Source organism: Hordeum vulgare, chromosome 2H (genome assembly GCF_904849725.1).
Source record: "Hordeum vulgare subsp. vulgare chromosome 2H, MorexV3_pseudomolecules_assembly, whole genome shotgun sequence".
Classification (NCBI taxonomy): Eukaryota; Viridiplantae; Streptophyta; class Magnoliopsida; order Poales; family Poaceae; genus Hordeum; species Hordeum vulgare.
The window spans coordinates 657,480,530-657,501,860 of NC_058519.1; the positions used below are offsets into that span (position 1 = coordinate 657,480,530).

At 45.3% G+C, this 21,331-nt stretch overlaps 1 protein-coding gene and 1 pseudogene across 1 annotated transcript; both read right to left on the reverse strand.

The window, feature by feature from the left end:
• Positions 1-6,082: 6,082 nt before the first annotated feature.
• Positions 6,083-7,808, reverse strand: LOC123428940 (annotated as a pseudogene).
• Positions 7,809-8,344: 536 nt separating this feature from the next.
• On the reverse strand, positions 8,345-8,686 carry LOC123428941. The gene has a single exon (XM_045113032.1). The coding sequence runs from the start codon at positions 8,684-8,686 to the stop codon at positions 8,345-8,347; it is 342 nt and encodes a 113-aa protein (XP_044968967.1).
• Positions 8,687-21,331: the final 12,645 nt, after the last annotated feature.

Genomic DNA, 21,331 nt, shown 5'->3' on the forward strand with positions numbered 1-21,331 from the left:
TTAGACGAATTGCATCGTGTGTTTTAGTGAATTCGCCTATTAGCTTCCTAATTAGTCCCACTACTCAATTTTGTAAGGCGTTGTAGACATTCGGACGATAGGCAAACTAGCTCAATTTCAGCCTAAATGCTTAATCGTGCAGCTGCACGATTTGGTTGCGCTGAGCGCACACGCTACCTGACCCAACCGTTCAGCGCGTGCAGCCCCAACCGTTTTTATCTGTTTTAACTGGATTAATTTTATTTGTCACCCCCTCCAAAAATGAACTTGTGTATGTTCTTATCCCTTTTTAGGTGTCATAGTTGCCTACAATCAACCATAATATTGTCTAAAACCATGTATCAAATTGCCCACAATCAACCTTACAGTTGTCTAAAATCATGTATCGAGCAATCAACCACACAGTTGTCTAAAACTATATATCCAATTACCCAATCCTCATGAACAGAAATATTACCTAGACCATAATTTACCTGATATGTAAAGCATGTCAACCTAAATGATCCTCGCGTGAGCACAAGTTAATTACCAATGCATAAAATGTGCCTTCCTCCTCACCACGTAACTGCAGGTCGATCGTCTCGATAAATGTCTGAGTACTTTGCACTTTTCTTTTGGAAGAGAACCTGAAACAACCTTCCAATCAGAATTTTTCATATTTTGAGGGACTTTGGATTGTCGATACAATTCCATACCGAACGACTTCCACTAGCAGCGGAACTATTGCGGAAGGACTTCTGCAACAAGAATGATGTTGCAATAATTTTTCGTCGCATTGATTGGGATTGGGGACAACAAGTTGCATTGCAGTTTTCTTTTCATCTTGGTTTTTTTTGCAACATTTATATGTCATTGCGGAAGAATTTCTCAGCAAGAATAATGTTGCAGAAGTTTTTCCTCGTGAAGATTGAGATTAGGGACGAACGGTTAAGCCTTTTTGTCCTGCTAAATGTTTATATGATCACGTGCAACCTTCAAGCATACTTTTCATCCAACAGCCTCTCACATAATTAATTGTTTCCCAAATAATGTACATACGCGCACACGATGATTTTTTACATGATAATACATGTTTCATCTATATGATAAGGATCAAAGCATACAAGTCACGTAGTACATACCGACATGATAAAAGTAAAAAAAGAGCAGAACACTAATCTTTGCACAAAGGAATATCAGTCAAGCAGTAAAAATACAAATAAGACCGAAAAAAGCTCTGGGCTTGACACCAACGCCCGTCACCTACCCCTGGCACAACCATAACAGCCACCAAATAAAAAAAAGACGAATTACCTCCACAGCCGAGCTCAGGGGCGGAGCCACAATTCAAGGAAGGGGGGGGGGGGCGAAGATAACAATAACCATGTACATATTACAATATGATGCCATATAGGTTTGAGCAAACTGTGCAGTGCCTACTGATGCCACAATATTGTATTTGAAGTTTGCATATGAGCTAAAATGACATAGGGGCCAGCTCCATTTGCCCAATGACATTTTCATTTTCCAAAGCTAGGTGGCACTTTATTATTGTTTTATCTTCATTCTTGAAACAAAACAAACATCCAAAATAAACAAACTAGACTTCCAAATAAATGTCTTAGCTTTTGCTTTGTGTGATTCTAAGATTGTATACAAGCCCTGTCAAAAAATTATATCTAATAGTTTGCATATATCTAACTAGTATTTAATTTTTAACAGATAATAAAAATACTAAACAATAATCTGTACCGATCTAACAGTAGTACCAATATATAGAATGATATACCTTCGACTAGGGTTGAGTCGTATGAGTCACGCCGCCAAGTTCTCGACTCGAACAACTATGCATCCAATGCGTGAAAGCATGCTTTTATCGAGACCAAAACGGCGACGTGACTCGGTGTGCAGCAAGCATGCTTTTATCAAGACCAAAACGATGACGCTTGGCGTATCCAAAGCTGACGACAGCAAAGGCGACGGTAGTGGCGAGGGCGGCAACGGCGACGACAGTGGCGGCGACAGCGATGGTGGCTAGCTATGTCCTAGATCGACCATGACAATCAGGTCTCAACGGGAGTCGCTATATGCCGTGTGCGAACTAATGGATCGTGTATAAATTTTCTCCTAGCTGGCCATCATGGGCTATATCTTACTGGGCTTGGCTGCATCCATGTTTGCTATGATGCCTAGTGGTGGCCCATTCATACGGGTCTGGCCCCCGCTCGCCCCTCATTCATAGGGCTATATCGGTACGTAGAGCCAGCTAGGCGAATTTGTGTTAAAACGATGCCGAAAATCCATGGTTAATCTGCTTGTATTATATCAGCTTCCCACATTAACTCTGATTTTGTCAGCTTTGTCCAAGTCTGACTGCTGGGTTGTGCCTGTAAAAATACTACAGACTTTTAGAACTCAGGGAAAACGATTTCGTCAAAAGATAAGTTATTGTCTGTTATTTGTCCAACTTGAATAAGAAAATGGAAAAAGCCATAAGGTAGCATACCATTGTTCTTCTTTACATGAATTTCAATCACTATCTACCATCCTATGCCTATTATTTGCTACATGTCATGCCTATGTGTGTTGGCACATACCTAATTCAGTTGTATTGATGTCATTTTGTAGCATTGTGGACTCAGTAACCTCACTAATTATTTTGAAATGCTACATCAACAAATACAAATAATGCAAATATCAGTATTCGAACCCTTATGGGTTGGGGATTCCATTCATAGATTGGTTTGCCATATCTATAGCTGGATAGCCGGTACTTTTGCACGTAATACACAAGTTGTATATACACGCACTGTTAATCCGTGAGCTTGGTCCAGTAATCCTTGCCTTGCCGAGTTGCGATCGATCGGTTTGAACTCCACGTGGCAGTCTTCGCGTGTCTCTCTGCTATCAGCCTATATCGGTACGTAGAGCCATCTAGGGTAGACAAACCAGATCCATCTTCTCCTTTGTTTTCGAGACAAGGTGACAAGAAGATACGCCCGCCGTCTGCGATCCACCCCGCATCATCAATTAACCCACCGATCGATGTCATCGTCCGCCAACCGCGACCACGCATCAGCCCTCGCTGGTGTTGCCTCATCCGCCGCCGCCAGCTCCGACGACGACCACGACGTGTCTCCACCTCCATGGCCGTCTCTCCATGCAGATCTGGTTCGTCTAGTCGGCTGGCGGGTCCTGGCCGGAGATCTACTGGACTATGTCCGATTTCGTGCCGTGTGCGCCCACTGGCGGTCCAGCACCGTCACACCGCAGGGGCACGGCGTCTTCGACCCGCGCTTCCACCCCAAGAGGTGGTTGCTGCTGCCCGAGGGTCACCGCCTTCACCCTGCAGACGGCAAGAAACGCTTCTTCAATCTCTCCACAGGTGTTTTCGTCCGTCTTCGGATCCCGTTCTTAATTGATAGCTACTATGTTCTTGACTCGGTCGACGGCCTCCTCCTCTTACAACGGAAAAAGCAAGACACCTCCGCGATCCGGCTCCTCCACCCTTTCACCGGCGACTTTGTGGAGCTACCGCCGCTCTTGTCCCTTGTAAGAGCCAACTTGGATATGTCCGATGGCAGGAGAGAGGTTGTTTTCCGTAGTGTCACTTCCATCAGCGTGAGTGGTGACGGAGTCGTCAAAGTCATGATCACGCTTTCTAATATAGAACGTGTGTTCTTTGCTACCACCAAGGACCGGCAATGGAGTGTCTCGACTTGGAGCCTCGGAGTCTACTCTTGCACAAAATCATCCCAGGGCAAATTATTTGTGTTGTATTCTCCCACCATATATGGCCATGAACAACATATTCTCCAGATCGATCCACCCCGCTTTGATAATGACGCCATGTCATCTTATTTGTTGCCACCAAGGTTGATTGCCACGTGTCCCACCGGCAAAGTTAGTGGCCAGTTCAGCATGGAAGAATGCGTCTCGGAGATCCTAGTGTTTGGTCACGACGCTAACCCACTTCTCAAGGGCCGCATGCTCATCTACAAACTAGCCGATCTTATCATGGGTAAGCTTGTCCCGCTAACAAACATCGGAGGCAACACTCTCTTCACTACTATTGACCATGGAATTTGCATCGAGGACGAGGATATCTCTGTTTATGTGAAAGAGACCATTGCTGTGAGTTACAAGGCCATACCTACTGCTGTGGGCGACACCATTGTACGTCGTCGACGTCTCAAGGATAACTCTCCTTTGTACCACGACCTCTCTAGCGGAGAACTGTTCCTAACACTGGCCGTGGGGTGTGTTAATGGTTGCCATGATTGCACCTGCGGCCTCGTTTATCATATCTACGATTGCTGTCATTGTGGTGACTTGCCTGCCAGCAAGTTGGTACACCTAAGTTTCTAGAGCAGTTTCTGGAATGTGTAAAACAGAGATAGCAATTTCTATAAGATTACTTGGGTATCTTGAATATACCTCCTTCGGGTTGGACTGCAATTTCGCCATATGATGTCTTTTGACACCGCATGATTCCTAATCTTTGACATGTTATGCATGTCTTTGTGTGTGTTCCCTCTGTCCCATAGACCTGTTTATTTTTTAGCAATAATGTGTATATGATGTAATCGGACCGAAAATCCATTTCTAAGCCCGGACGATCATCTGCATCCGTGTTGAATACAAAAATCAAAACAAATATTAAAAATAATTAAACAATTCCAATTTTTTTTGGCTGATAGACAATTTCATGCGTAAAGTCCGCTTCAATTTTTAAATCATTTGAACATCTCAGCAGCTCTCAGCAAAAAAGACAAATTCGAGATCTTTAAAAAAGGTTTACTGTTCATGCACTATTTTGACCTGTTTTTACTGAGCTCTGCTACCCTCCCGCCATTGCTATAAGATTACTTGGGTATCTTGAATATACCTCCTTCGGGTTGGACTGCAATTTCGCCCTATGATGTCTTTCGACACCGCATGATTTCTGAATCTGCTCGCCACTAGATTCTTCAACAGCGTCTCGCTGCCTATTTTTCCATCGCTAGCTACTGGTAATACTATCTATAAGTTTTTTTCTAATAGTGTATCTTGGCCGGTTCAAGCAAAGCGATTAACTCCAGCCTATTCTCTTTTGGTGTTTCCACTAAAAATATACGCTTAGCCAAGTCTGCATGACATCCACTATTCCATAATGTATGATGGGTTCGAGCTAGCTTTGAGGAATGGGCTAACCACAGCTATGGATAGTGAGCTTTCCAGTGTTGTCATTGATGCATATATGGTTCTGTGCTTTCAGATACTAGTTAGCATGCACGTGCAACGCACAACTAACCGAATAATTTATAAATTGCTTTTTATATTAAAATTTTAGCAATGCCTCTACTTTAATCCTCAATCGAAACAACTACTCGTATTTTGTAATGCCACAGTTCTAAAAATTGTGTTCTCAAAATTTCAGATTTGAATTGTGTTCTCAAACATATCATAACCACTTCATTGACCTAAAACAGTCTAAACCCCACAAAGTAAGTGTGAAGAGACACATGGTATGAACACTCTCTTATAGATTATTCATTATAAAGATGGTAAGGTCTCAAATGAATTCAGAATTTAATATTTGTTCTTCAAAAAAGTCTAGGAAGCAACACAAAAGTAATGAGAGAAAATAATAACACATCAAAATAAGTGTCAATAAATGTGAATATAAAGGATCATATGTGTGAGAATGCATCTACAAGAACAAACGCATCAACACAAATACTATACAACATTTACATAAAATTGAGAACTCAAATACGCAAGAAACTATGAAATTTTGAATCCACCATCCTCCTTTCTCAGTGGATAGGCAAAGCGAGTGTACCACCAGAGCGGCATAAATAAAGCCATAACAAATTAGTACTTCCTTATCTCTCCCTGTATTATTATAAACAAACAAAAATCAGACAACAAATAAGATGGTACAATTTAAGTGAACATGTGAGATAGTACATAATGCTCAGGGTAAGAAATATAAGACCGGACTACAGACCCCCAATATGATGGTATGAGAATGTCTACACACTCCAGCATTCTCAAATCTAGGCCCTGCAAAAGTTTCAAACCCCATTGTTTAGATGAAACTGTAACTGGCCATCTCCAATTATAAGATGGTAGGAATCTCCACACAGATATCAAAGAGAGATGGAGCTTCTGATCGAGTAGTACTTGCTTCAGCTTGACAATCCATGGAAGCGGACGAATCTAGATTTCCTGCAACTGAATATCTCCGATCTCCACGATCAGATAACTCTTCATCATCGGCATTCAGTTCCATGTTGTCGTCGTCATCCGAAGCACCATAAAGGCACTCGGTCGGTACAGTTTCCACATCTGCTTCGTGTGAAGATCCATGAGGTTCAATTCAACCAGTAGACGCTAGGAGAGTATCCCTTCTGACAACATTGAATAAAATACCATTCTCAATCTTTTCAGGCTGCAACAAGTCACCTTCAGGGACCATGATACTCGTGGAAAGACCAAATGGAGACCTAGGAACAGGTGTATCATGAGGACCGGAACCTGTATTGCCTGAGGTCCTACCAGGAGTAACAGGCCTTGGATGATTATCAACTGGCTCTCTACCAATTGGGTGACCAGCAAACAAGTTACTATTCGGTGTCAAAATATCACCTTCACTTCCCTTTGGTGATATTATTCTGAATTCTGGGTCAATCTCAAGGTTCTGAACAAAGCTGATGAATTTATTAGCCGATGCTGTCCTCATGAGAGGGCCACCACTTCTCGTCCATGAGTTCAAGTCTATACTCTCAGATTCACTGTCACTGCTATCATGTATACTATGTTGGAGATGGTGATTTCTGTTAGATGGCCCAGCAGTTCCTCCAACTGCTTGATGGCTTGTAACAGTGGGAGATGTGAGCAACTCCTCATCGAGAGAACCAGTTGAATTTTCTCTTGCTATGAGATTCCATGACGGAATCCTTCTAGATGGACAGAGTCTAATTGTAGCACCATATCCTTGTGAAGCGGCTGCTCTTTCTGCACTTCTCTTCAGCCTACGCATGTGGTTCAGGAGGGCAACACATTCATCTAATGCAAGCTCAATAGCACAGTTTGCCCTGATGGCAGAGAGCTTTTCCCAAGTGCATCGCCTACCCTGACTTGCTGCTTTCTGAAGCTCAGAATACGAAGGATACTGTATGATCTTCGAATACTGATGATACAGAGAGAAAACGAACATTGCTAAGACTACTGATTAATGTGGTGAAGATTTGAAATGTGCACGAAAGAATAGATTAAGGAACATTCAAAACCTGAGCAAGAGTGGCTGGCATAACAATTGTCACATGACACCTCCGTGCACCTGAAGCCCACATGCAAAGAGTGTTCAGATAAGTAACCACATGCAAAGTGTGAGAATCCTCTCCTGTTAGCTGTCAACCCATCAGAGAACATACAGTTTGGAGTAGGATTTCCTAGTGACACACTGCAGTGCTAGTTCAGTTCGATAAAAAACAAGATGAGAGAAGATTGGATATCACCTTTCAGCAAATGAAGAAAAAAAGAGTAGACCAGGTTCAGACATGCTCTGTTTCACCTGACGATTCAGGTGTCAATTGAACGACCCAAGTTGCCACTGACACCTCCGTGCACCTGAAGCCACCCTAGCTGATGGCCGGCGAGCAGCAGCAGCAAGATCACACCACACCTCACCTCTCCCTACGGCCTCCCATCTCCTTCCTCTCCTCCCTTTTCTCTCCGCCACCGCCGTCCTGCAGATGCTGCCATGCTGGACATGCCGCCGTCGCCTCCTGCAGGGACGCGTGCGTCAGGGACTTGCTAGTGAGCAGCTCCAGCAGGAGCATGCCCAGGGAGTAGACGCCACCTCCGGGGGCGGTAGTCGCCGGCAACCGCGCGTAGGTGGGGTAGAGCGCGGCGCCGCTACGGCCGAGTGGACCGGCGGAGGCCGAGGCCGCGGGAGGCGGACGGGGATGTGTGGGGAGGCAGGCCATGGCAGCAAGAAGAAGAAGAACATCACCACCGCTGCTGCTGGGACTTCAGAGAAGAGGCTGGTCAGCCCGGCGACGTCGTCGAGGTTCCTCCTCAACTCCTCCCGCCTGCTGTCCGACGACCTCGATGTCTTCGCGCTGCCCCCGCCTCCATCGCCGTCGTTCATCGACGTGCTCCCTGGAGGCGAAGGGTAGCCACCGTCCTTCGTCGATGCGTTCCCCGCTAACCTCTCCCTGTCGGCTCCCTTTGCCAAGGAGGCACCGCCGTCGACCGTGCACCAAGCAGAGTCCTCCTCGTCGTCAGGGACGTCCTCTGCTTCGTAGTCGTTAGAGATCACGGCCGTCCAAGAAGAGGACGATCTGTGAGGGGAACGAAGGGGGGGGGGGAAACCCTAGAAGAGGTGAAGCGCGTCACGCACCTGGAAGCGGCAGCGGGGATCGAGGGCGGTGGGGTCGTGGACCATCTGGAGGACAAGGGGGCGGCGGGTGCCCATCTCGACCCGTAGCGGCGCCCGGAGCAGGTCGGCCACCCAGGTCGTCGCCTCGGGCTCGGCCGCGCCGTCCTGCCCCACCGCCTCGGCGACCTCGGCGACGAGGTGCGTGAGCAGGGACACCTTGCGCGCGAGGCGGAGGCAGTCGGCCCGCAGCGGCTCCGCGGCGGCGGCCAGGTCGGCGGCGCCCACGGCCGCGATCTCCCGCACGATCTCCGCGGCCGCCCCGGCCGTCGCCGCCATCGCGCCGCCCGAGTCAGGACTCCGCGCGGAGGACGGGAAGGGGTGCGGCGGGGAAGAGGAGGGGGAGGGGGCATGCCAATCTCCAATGTCAATGTCGCCCGTGATCCTGGTGGCTGGATGGTTCCGTGATTACAGGGGACGTTGCTGGGCATGTTCTCCTCTTTTTCTCTGTAGGAAGGTGGAGCACGGTCAGCCTAACTTTAATTGCTAAATGCACACTATGGTTCTGCGTGGATGGTGGAGAGCCGTTAGATATTTATTTGTTGGCTAATTCTGTGGCGCTGATTGTTGTTTGTTTTTGTGGGGGTAATAGCTGTGTGTACCTAGGAAAGTTTACATTTGATCTTTTATTAGTAATATAGATGACGTACGTCGAAACGTTGATCACGGCCAGCTATTCTCAACAAGATCCTCTCTTATGCTTTCCACTACCCTCGTGACGTACAACAATGGTGCTCCAGCTCATTTTGGAGGCAAGAGTGCCAGCCAAAATCATAAAATTTGGCCGCCTCCTAGCCTGGACAGGCTAAACAGAAGGCAGAATAAAAACCCTAAGATCTATTCGTTCATTTCCTTGCTAGTCCCACGATGCGGCGGAAGATCGGCATAAAGCCGATATCACACTAGTAGAAAAAAGGCCTTTTGTTCCGGTTCGTAAGGGTCTTCTGTCGAGGTTTCGGAACCGGGACTAAAATGTCGTTACTAATGCCCTTGGCTTTTAGTCCCGATTCTTACACGAACCGGGACAGATGGGCCTCCACGTGGCCGGTGCGGCGAGCCCTGGCAGGGGGGCCTTTAGTCCCGGTTGGTGACACCAACCGGGACCAAAAGGCATCCACGCGTCAGCATTTCAGGTGCTGGGTTTTTTTTTTGAAAGGGGGTTTAGGGGGTTTGGGGGGTTAATTTAGGTGTTTCATATATTGTGTTAGCTAGCTAATGAATAGAAAGAAGTGTGCTCTCTTATCTCCGTGCTTGGTCGACGCTACATACTATACGTATAGAGAGGACTAGACACGCTAGCTAGTAAGCAAATGAAGGAAACAGAAGATCGTCATGAACATATGCATACAAAGAGAAGTGATATCGACCACCTCTCCTTCTCTGAGAGATTGGTCGAACAACAAGTTCTTGTATATCTATCCGACGCTACTGGCTACATATATACAATATAATTATATCTTACAATATAATCTCCTAATTAAAATTCAACTGATTACGGTTCACATGGTATTCTCCGTCTTCACGGATCACGTGGTCAAGAAAGAATGCCGCCAATTCCTCTTGAATTCCTCGCATACGATCTGCTGGTAGGAGTTCATTCCGCATCCGATATATCTAATTTAAAGAAGGGGGTCAATACATATATATGAATAAATGAAACTGAACACAAATGATGGTAATAAAATAAAATTGTGATTATTATTATTTACACACGTCATATTGTTTGTCAGAGTAGCCCCGCTCACAGGTCACGTGGCGGATGGACTCGCAAATGTAGTATCCACAGTAATCATTCCCTGGTTCCTGCCAAAACCACTTTACAAGAAATAGAGGTCAATCAAACTGATAGTTAGTAAGCATGCTAAATGGTATTGATGAAACTAGCGCTTGAATCACTAGGAGATGCGTGGAACTTGCTACTATAGTACTTACTTTCGGGTGTCTAAATTGCAGTTTCTTCGGCAGTCCCGGAGTTTTTGCGGTGAATTTTTTCCAAACCCTGATAGACAAAGAAAACAATTACTTGATATCAGGAAATGAACAAAGTTGCCGATATGGTGCGATAATGATCGATTTATCTTACTTCTCTAGAATTTCAGTCATGTCCGCATACTCGTTGGGATCTTTTCGTCTCGAGTCTAAGACGGTTACTAGTTCCTGCTCAAGCTTAATCTCTAGGAGAAAAGAGTGGAAGCTGCGCACGCATGCATAACTCATCAATTACATTACTATAACCTTGACTAATAAGGAAAATCGAATATGCACAAGACAGTAACACTCACTGGAATTCCTAAGGAAAGAGTATTATAGCTTTGTTTTGATTCAATACAAACGATTGTAGCAGGTTGGCCTCGGTATCTTTGGCCTGAGATTTAATCATAAATGCATCTACGAGATTTGTGTTAATGAATCCAATATCACCGATTTGTCTTTTCTTCATTTCGACGATCTTCAATCTGCATATAATATAGTGAGGATAATTAAAAATACATGCAATGAAAGAGCTGACCTATATATAGAGACTTAATCACAGAAGTAGTACTACTTAGAGGCAGTAGCAAGTGATCATTAATTTATCGAGGGCCTTTAGATTGAAAAACGGGAAGAACTCCTCAAATGGAACCATCAGCATTTCAAGTCCAACGAGGTCATGCTCCTTTCTAACTCCGAGCATCAAAATATTACTCCCCCCAGACTCTTTGCAAGTTTTCATGTACCAATCATGGAATCTTCGCATCATCGTTGTTAGATATCTTTCATCTTTGACGAGAGGCTTCCCGTACACGTATTTTCACCTCCAATAAATCAAAATGTGCATTATCGGACAGGTAATCTGCAGGATTGGTACCGGGCAACAAGATCCCCGGATGATTAGCAACGATATCGCTAGACACCTTGAGCGGGGGGAACGATTGGTTCACTTGTTCGCCGAGCTGCGCAACTTTTTTTCCTAGCTCGTCGTTCTGCTAACCTTTGATCACTGACAGTATTTCGTGACCGCTGCGCTTCGATAAATGACTTCGTAATAATGCACTCATAGTTGCCTTTCGTCGGAGACTTTGGTGGTTTCTTCAGGGCAGCCAGAGTACGCTTTGCTTTTACCGGATCTATCTTCTCCTCTGGAGGTGGATGTTTTTTTGCTTTCACCCCTTCAAAGAAGTTCTTCACTTCGGCTTCCATGATCTTCTCGTTTTCCTCTGGGCTCCTCTCGTATGGTAACTTCTCTAGAGGCTTCAGAGAAGGACCGTATTTGTATTGCATGCCTCTGGCTGTACTACTACACGTCGGAGCAGACGGAGCGGCTGCGACTGTCTTTCCTTTCTTACCAGGCGGAGGAGAAGGACTACGCGTCGGAGGAGCCGGAGCGGCGGCGGGTCTCTTCAGCCCTTGTTGACGAGGTGGAGAAGGAGGAGGCAGCTGGCTGCTCGGGCGCGCCGGTGCAGGCGGAGAAGGAGGCGGAGTGCCGTCACGCGCCGGAGAAGGAGGCTGAGTGCCCTGATCACTCACCGGAGAAGGCGGAGGAGGAGGCGGGCCCTGACTCGCCGGAGGAGGAGGAGGCGGCGGAGGCGTCCAGTTCGGAAGCTGGATGAGCTCCTTCCACCATAGGCATGGAGTCTTCAGAGAAGAACCCAGCCGAATCTCCCCTTCACCCGTAGGGTGGTCAAGCTCAAGGTCCTCAAATCCTTCCGTTATTTGATCCACCATCACCCTAGCATATCCTTCTGGAATCGGCTGGCCGTGGTAGGCTGAGCCAGGTTCATTAGGTATAACAGAGCCAACAGCCGCCTTGACTTTGAATGTCATCCATTGCGTCATAAGGTAGCAATGTTGAGACTCTCTGATAGCATCCACGGGGTAGCACGTGAAGACAGGCTCCAGCTGCTGAGTCTGCTCGGTGGAAGCCACGCTGCTTCTCCGCTGAGATGGCGGGATAGCTTCAGGGGAAGCTTCGGCAGGTCGTTTGCTGCGATCTCCTTCTCGTTCCTCTAGCCCTTGTACCCTTTCGTGCAGCGCCTGCAGTTGGCTATGCTCCGCTTTCTTCCTCCTCTCCTGGGTTTTATAACCCCCTGCGTCCGGAAACCCAACCTTCCACGGAAGGGAGCATGGCGTGCCTCGTGTCCGTCCAGGGTGCTCAGGATTCCCGAGGGCCATTGTGAGCTCGTCATTCTCTCTGTTTGGAATGAACGCCCCTACCTGTGCTGCGGCGATATAGTGTTGAAGCTTCCTGACGGGTATTCGCAGTTGCTCTTCCGTCCAAATGCACTCCCCTGATACAGGGTCCAAGGTTCCGCCAACCCCGAAGAACCAAGTCCGGCAATGGTCTGGCCATCGCAATGTCTCTGGTTCGACCCCTTTAGCAATCAGGTCATTCTCAGCCTTGTCCCACAAAGGTCGGGCTTTGAGGTAACCACCTGACCCCGTGCGATGGTGATGCTTCTTCTTCGCAGCATTTTTCTTGTTTGTCGCTGACATCTTCTTACTCTTTTCCGATGTCTTGTGGGCCACAAATGTAGGCCATTGATCTCTGATCTTCTCAAACCGGCCGGTGAATTCTGGTGTCTCTTCTTTGTCGACAAACGTTTTCAGCTCATTCTTCCACCTCCTCAATAGTTCTGCCATCTTCTTAAGAGCATGAGACTTGATCAATTCCTCTTTAACTGGATTCTCTGGATCCTCCTCTGGCGGTAGGGTGAAATTTTCCTTAAGCGTTGTCCAAAGATCTTCTTTCTGTTTATCAGAGACATAAGACGTCGGCACCTTAGGGTCTTCCTTCTTTGGCTTTAACCATTGCTGGATACTGATCGGGATCTTGTCCCTAACAAGAACCCCGCACTGAGCACGAAATGCATCCCTTGTCCGGATGGGTTCAATCGGCTTGCCATCGCGCGCGGTTGCTGTGATCTCAAACCTTTCATCTGAGCGCAACTTTTTCTTTGGGCCTTGCTTCTTTACCGAAGTTGAGGTTGATCTGAAGGGCTAGAGAAAAAAGAAGAAAGACGGGAGTTAATTAATATGTGTACATATGAAAACAATGAATGCATCAATTAACTAGTCAGCACGGGCTTAACTAATATATATATACCTGGCCGGACTCGGTTCGGTCAACGGAGCCGTCATGAACGCCCTCTTCTTCACCCGGTCCTTCCAGATCATCATGAACACCCTCTTCTTCACCCGGTCCTTCCAAATCATCATGAACATAGCCCTCTTCTTCACCCGGTCCTTCCAAATCATCATGAACATAGCCCTCTTCTTCACCCGGTCCTTCCAGACCATCGGTGTCTCTGAGAAACGACGCAATGACATCACTTCCTTGTGCGATTATCTTCCCCAACATCGCTTCTTCCTCTTCGTCTCGGGAGTGATCCATATTTCTGCAAATATTTACCACATGTCAATTATTATTCAAACATGGTACAGATGGATATATATTAGTGGAAAACATAGAACAAGCTAGCTAATCACAATAAGGAATCATGTTAGTGGCTTCGAGGATGCTTCTCTAGGGTTTGGGTGGCCTAGACAACGCTTCAAGGGTTTGGGGTGGCCTCGACACAACGCTTCAAGGGTTTAGGGTAGCCTCGACGACAACCCTCTTTTAACTTGGTAAATTTGGGTGGTCTCGAGAGAGTTTGTCGGGTAGGGGCGCGGCGAGAGGGGGTAGGAGACCAACATCGTTTTTTCTCTAGGGTTTCGGTGTCCTCGAGAGTTTTGGTCGAGCGAGAGGGCCGAGCGGGGTGCTCCCGTGGTATAAGTTATCACGGTCGAGAGTGGGTATATATATCGACCGCCCCTCATGTCGAAGTTATCCGGGAGGGGGTTATATCGACAATGACGCGACATACATATACATGGGAAAATAATGTTATCGGGGAGGGGGTATATCGGTACCCCCCCTCGTGTTGAAGTTCGATCGAGAGGGGGTATATCGACAACGACATACCCGATAAAAAGTAAGAAGACAAAAGAAGAAATAGAAAGAGGAGAAGAAGAAAGGAATAGAAGAGGAGCAATCGAAGAAACAAAAGAAAAAAAGGAGAAGAAGAAAGGAATAGAGGAGAAAGAAGAAGAAAAAAATAGAAAATGATTTTTTTTCTTCTTTCTCCTCTATTCCTTTCTTCTTCTCCTCTTCTTTTTCTTCTTTTTTTCCTCTTCTTATTTATTTCTCCTCTTCTTCTCCTTTCTTCCTCTTATTATTTTCCTTTCTCTCCTCTCATTCTTTTTCTTCTTCTTCGTTATCTTCCTAGCTATATATAATACTTTTCTAAAAATGTAACTTTTGCATATATAAAACCTTTTCTTCTTCTTCCTTCTTCCTTCTTCCTTCTCTTCCTTCTTTTCCTAAATATATAAAACTTTTCTAAAAATGAAACTAACCTAAAATGTACTAAATCAGAGAACATATATAGATAAAAGTAACCTAACATGTACCCAAATGTACTAAAAATCTAACTTTTATATGCACAGAAAACATACATACATATATACATTTTTATAAAAATGAAAAAAAACAAATCATCATTTATATGAACAAAGCAGAGGACAGGGTGGGCGGCGCCGGCCTGACCAAGGAGAGGCATGGCGCCGGCGTCGATGTAGAGGGCGGCGACGGCGGCGTGGTCGGGGCAGGGGCGATGGCGATTGACGGGGCAAAGGGCGGCGACGGCGTCGACGGGGCGGGTAGGGGCGCAGTAGAGGCACGACGAGGGCGCGCGTCGTGGTCAGGGGGCAGGGGCGACGACGGCGTGGTCGGGCCGGGCAACGGCGGCGTGGTCGGGGGCAGGGGCGACGACGGCGAGCTCGGGCAGCCTGGCGGCGTCGTCGGAGGAATCGAAGAAACTGACGAAATTTTCACAACTGCTGGCTTATATAGCAAAACCATTGGTACCGGTTCGTGGCACCAACCGGTACCAATGCCCCCTTTAGTCCCGGTTGGTGCCATCAACCGGGACCAAAGGTCACTTTTCAGCAGCCCAAATGGCGGGAAGCGGCGGCCTTTGGTCCCGGTTGGTGCACCAACAGGAACTAAAGGGTGGGCATTGGTACCGGTTGGTGCCACAAACCGGTACCAAAGGCCCCTGTGCTGCCCGCGTCGCGGTCAAAGTTTAGTCTCACCTCGCTAGTTGAGAGGGGCGCGCAGTGGTTTATAAGCCCCACTGTCGCACCCCTCTCGAGCTCCTCTCCACTTCAGGTTTATGGGCCTACTTGCTAATACTTTGCCTCATGGGCCTACTGCGGGCCTAAATCCTGGCCCATGGATGGGTTTCTAGTCGTATTCACGCCGTGGTGGCCCGGTTGGTGGCAAAAAAATTTATTTTTTTTCAGTTTTTTTTGCTTTATTTATTATATTTCTTTTTTTCATTGGTACCGGTTGCCTACCACAGCCGTGGTGCGCTTGAATGTTTAGTCCCACCTCGCCAAGCGAAGGGCTTCTGAGCCTATTTATAAGCTCCGTCGCGGCTCCAACGTGGAGAGGAACATCTATTTTTTATTTATTTTTCCATTTTTTTTGTTTTTTTGCTTTATTTTTGTTTTCTTAATTTTTTAGTTAGCTTATTTTGTTTTGTTTCTCCTTACAATAAAAAACTGGATGCACTTCGTGTACAAAATGGACGATCTCTTTCAAAATATCATGGTTTCATACGGAAACTCGTGTCACTAGTGGAGACAGGGCCTTTAGTCCCGGCCCGTAAGGGCTTTAGTCCCGGTTCACCAACCGGGACTAAAGGGGCGGGACTAAAGGCCTAACCTTTAGTCCCAGCCCTGTTTCAAGCCGGGACCAAAGGTACTCCACGTGGCCGCCTCGGAGGGAGTACCTTTAGTCCCATTTCTACTTACGAACCGGGACTAAAGGATCCGTCTGTTTTTTTGTCTGTTTGACCCGAAAAGGTAGATTTTTTAAAAAAAAAAAAAATTTGAATATTTTTTATGTTTTATTCCAATTTTCTAATCTTTGAATTATTTTACAATTTAATCTCTAATCACCCATCCTCACTGCTCTAGCGTGGATCACTCATTTCAAATCGTCTAACTTCCCGGTCGATCACCCATCCTTTCACTGCTTCAGCCCGAGCACGCTTAATTTTCTGGTTCTATCGTCCCTAGTTGCCAAGTGTGCACTTGTTGTTTTCCTGACAATAGTAAGCTATCAATCCTAAACAACTTGGGTCTTGATGTCATGTCACATGATTTATTTTTTTGAATTTCAAACAATTATTAAAATAAACTTAATAAGTAACAATAATAGTGAATTTCAATGAAAACAACCTAATATTTTTAAATAAAATTATTTTTCTTTTTTTTGGAAAAAACTTTCTTTTTGAAATAACTTTTTTTCCATTTGGAATTTTGAGCATGTGAGAAAACTGACCGGGCAAGCCCGGGTGAAATCGAGTACCAATTTTTTCTAGTTTTTTTTATATATTAATTTTTTTTGACGTCGTATGCAAAAGTTATGGCCGTTTATTTTTTTCCTTTTTTTGCAAAAACGGTCAAAATTCAGATCTCAAAATTTCTATACCGACTAGACACTAAAACCTAACAACATCTCAAAGGATTTTATTTTTTGAAGATTTTATCATTTTTGTTTATTTTTTGAAGATTTTATCATTTTTGTTTATTTTCTACAAAACTCAAAGTATCAAGGTTTCAGAAGAAAACCCATCTGCTACAAAGGCATTTTTTAAAAATTAATTGAACTGTAGATTTTTTTTTGTGCATTAAATATGCACCATACTACAACATGTTAAAATCTACAGAAAGAACTAACTAAAAATAATAAAAAACAACAATTAAATGACTAAAACAACTATATAAGCAAAACAATATTTCTTTAACTAAAATCCTAATTTAAATTATTCTAAAAATAACCAAATAAATCTTACTGTGACAACAGTCTAACACATGAGTGGGAGCAAAAAGAATTAAATTAAAAACTATTTGTAAACTAAAGTTATTCAAAAACTGGGTTTGAAGCAAATTTAAACCATTCAAATTTGAAAACTAATGGCACAAACAGAAACTAGACAAAATTTCGAATCTAATGCAAAAAAAATCAATCAAAAACATCAAATATCCTAAAAGATATAAGCAATTTAAAACAGAAACTACAAACAAGAATTTAAAAACAGAAAAAAAAAATCTGAACACCTTTAGTCCCGGTTCGTGTCACGAACCGGGACTAAAGGTCTACCCTTTAGTCCCGGTTCAAGACACCAACCGGGACTAAATCCTCCAAACCCTTTAGTCCCAGTTCGAGACACGAACCGGGACTAAATCCTCCAAACCCTTTAGTCCCGGTTCGAGACACGAACCGGGACTAAAGATCCCATTTGAACCGGGACTAATGCCCGACCGACGCCTTTGCCGCTCGAACCGGAACTAATACTAACATTAGTCCCGGTTCGTAAAGGATTCGGGACTAATGTGTTTTTCGACCTAGGACGAAAGCCCTTATTTCTACTAGTGTGTGTTACAAAGGGATTTCATTTTTTTGAACTTATTTGAACTCCATAGTTTTTTTGTGTTTAGAATGCACCATTCAAAACCACATCATCAATTCACAACCCTTTCTGACTTCATTTGTTATTTTTCATGCATTTAATGATTATTTTGAGCTATAAGACCATGAAATGAAAAAGCCTTTCAAATAAACTCTGAAAAGGTTCCAAGTTGGCATGGTATCATTATTTCATCCACATAGCATGTGCAAGAAAGTTGAGAGGGTTACGGCAAAAACTGGATGCACTTCGTGTACAAAACGGACAATCTCTTTCGAAGTATGAGGGTTTCATAAGGAAACTCGTCTGTTACAAAGGGATTTCATTTTTTTGAACTTATTTGAACTCCATAGTTTTTCTGTGTTCAAAATGCACCATTCAAAGCCACATCATCAATTTACAACCCTTTCTGACTTTATTTGTTATTTTTCATGCATTTACTGATTATTATGACCTATAAGACCATGAAATTGAAAAGCATTTGAAATGAACTCTGAAAAGGTTCCAAGTTGGCATGATATCATCATTTCACCCACAACATACAACTATGTAAAACATTTAAATGCAATAACAAACGCGATCAACATCGCAAGTAAGGTAACAATTGACCCAACAGCATAATGATACCAAGCCTCTTTATCAATGGCATATTTTCTAAAATTCCTAATCTTCAAGCGCATTTTATCCATCTTCAAGCGCATTGCATCCATCTTCAACCGCATCGCATCGATCTTCATCTTGCGATCGTCAATGACCTTGGCAACATGCAACTCCATTTCCATATTCTTATCCTCAATTATTTTCAATTTTTCCTTCAAGTATTTGTTTTCTTTCTCAACCAAAGTTAACTTCTCGAGAAGCATTTCTAGGTGGGTTGGAATTTCCGGTTCACATACCTCCTAGATAAAAAATATATGTCACATTGGTCATCGTAATTGTCATAAACAATAAATGAACCAAATAGTTATGAAAAGATAATATATACCACATCTGAATTATAGACAGGACGAGGGCCGACGGGGGCGGATACCAAAACCATCGCACTATATAATGACAAGGAATAATAAAAGTAAGATAATTAGACAAGTATCTATCTGAAGTCAGAATTTTTTCTTTCAGAAAGAAGATAAGAACAAGAGGCTCACCACAGTGGTGCCGGCGACGAGATCGGCGCGGGCGATCGACGACGGTGAAGACGGGGCGGGGACGGGGCGTGACGGACCGCTAAATCTAGACAAGTCTCGTTGAAAATGGAGCTCGGAGGTCGAGTTTCAAGAGGAGAAAGCTTAACTAGTGTGGCTCGGGCATTTCATCGAACACCTCATGTGCATAGGAGGTGAACTAGAGCACCCAAATGCCCTCCCCTCGCCGGCTCGACAAAAACATAGCACTGTGGAGTGCTCTGCCGGGGCGGTGGGTATATATGTCGGCAAGTTATTTATCCCGGTTTGTGGCATGAACCAAGGCTAAAGGTTGTGGGCCAGCAGCGAGGACCATTGGTCCCGGTTCGTGGCTCGAACCGGGACAAATGGTTCCACACGAACCGGGACCAATGCCCACGAGGCCCCGGCCGGCCCCTGGGCTCACGAACCGGGTCTAATACCCCCCATTGGTCCCGGTTCTTGAAGAACCGGGACTAATGGGCTGGCCAGGGCCGAACGATAGCCCTGTTTTCTACTAGTGTCAGCACCCTATGCTGACTTGACATGTTCATTGTACCCATTGTTTTGTGGGAAATCTAGGAGCAAAAAATGCAAAAGTTTTCAGACAGACACATGTCTCCACAAATGATCTACTTGCCAACATATTTAGCGGACAAACTCCTTCGTCCCATGGACTGAAAACATCCGAGTTAAAAGCCCACTCCAGGTTGTGGTAAAACTATTTCACCTCATGCTTTGCATGATCATTGAAATGAAATTCAGGTGGGGATCCTCCCCCCTCACTGAAACTTTTATTTTGGTAGAAAACCTTTGAAAACAGTCGGCCTCAAATTTGAACTAAAACCATAACTCTTATTTTGGGAAGGAAGGAGCAGTACATTGTTTTTTGAAAAATTAACTGAAGGAAAGATGTAAAATTAGCTGAAGGAACAATGTAGAATTAGTTTTAAAATGCACCAAATCAATACATTGCATAAATGGATGGAGTTTAGTCAGCTAAATCAAGAGGGCTCCCTTGTATCGCTCCCTCTAGGGCGATCAGGGGGCCAAACCCAGCGCCTCGGCCGTCGCCCCATTCCCCCTCTCCTCCACATCGTCGTCCCCAGAGACCTGCGCTGGCTAAGCCCGGGTGCCGCTGATGATAGGGACGGCAGGGGTCTAGGCTGCAACCCCATGGTCTGGAGGGACCAGCGGTGCGAGATCGCCCTTCAGTCTTCATCTTTTCCGGCGGTTCGGCGCTACTCCAGCGGCTTCGTGGCGAGGGAGGATCAGGAGGGGATGTGGCCTTGGTTGACTGGTCGGCGACACTCCGATCAGATCTGGTCTGGCCAGCTCCGCTGGCGGTGGTGTCCACCTCCTTCGTCGGAGGTGGTCGGCCTTAGGTTGGATGGTCAAATCTCGAGATCCGTCATCTAGTTTCGGCTACGACTCGGGAAGACATAGTTGCCGGTGAAAACCGAGCCGATGGCAGGCAATGGCAGTGTTCTGCGTCGTTACCTTGATGAAGGCATCATCGTGTAACTACTGTGGACCCGTTCGTGCTGCTCCTGGGGAAACCCTCAGATCTGGTCTTCCAGTTTGGGCGATGATGGTACTGTGATGTCGTTTTCTCTCTTGTGTGCATCCTTTGTGGAGCAGAGATTGAAGACAGAAGCAGGAGGTGGTGCGGCTTCGTCTTGCATGGAGTTTTTGATGGAGATGTCAAGTCATGCGTGGCCGACAGGTGCTACGTTGTGTCATGCCTGGTCGATCGGCAGGTGGTACACATGACATATCTTCCAGAATCTTCGCGTCTGGACGGACGAGCACTGGGCGGTGGTGCCGTTTGGCACCGTGGTGGCGTTGACGGATGGACGTACAGAAAAGGATGATGTAGATCTCTCTCTTGAAGATGGGTCAGTGGTTCGATGATGATGGCGGCATCTAAAATGTGTGCATGTGGTGTACACTTTAGGTCCGTTGTACCGGGTGTGGGTTCCAATACGTTATGTGGATGGATCGGCGACGCCACCGGTTTTAGATACTGGGAGTGAGAGCACTCTACATTATCGAGTTTTGTAGGCGTGAGTGGTGGCTTCGAGTGACTTGATGTATGTTTTTGTTAAACTTATGTCGAATAACAAATAAAGATGACTAGATGCATCGATTGATGCAGAGGCCGGGAGTTTGAACCTCTTTTTTCCAAAAAAAATGCAAAAATGGAAATATTATAATGTACCGCAATATTAATGTTCACATATTTCAAATTAAGCATTCATCCC

Excerpts from the sequence above, each read along its gene's own strand:
- LOC123428941 (XM_045113032.1), bottom strand. The coding sequence starts at position 8,686 with ATGGCGGCGACGGCCGGGGCGGCCGCGGAGATCGTGCGGGAGATCGCG.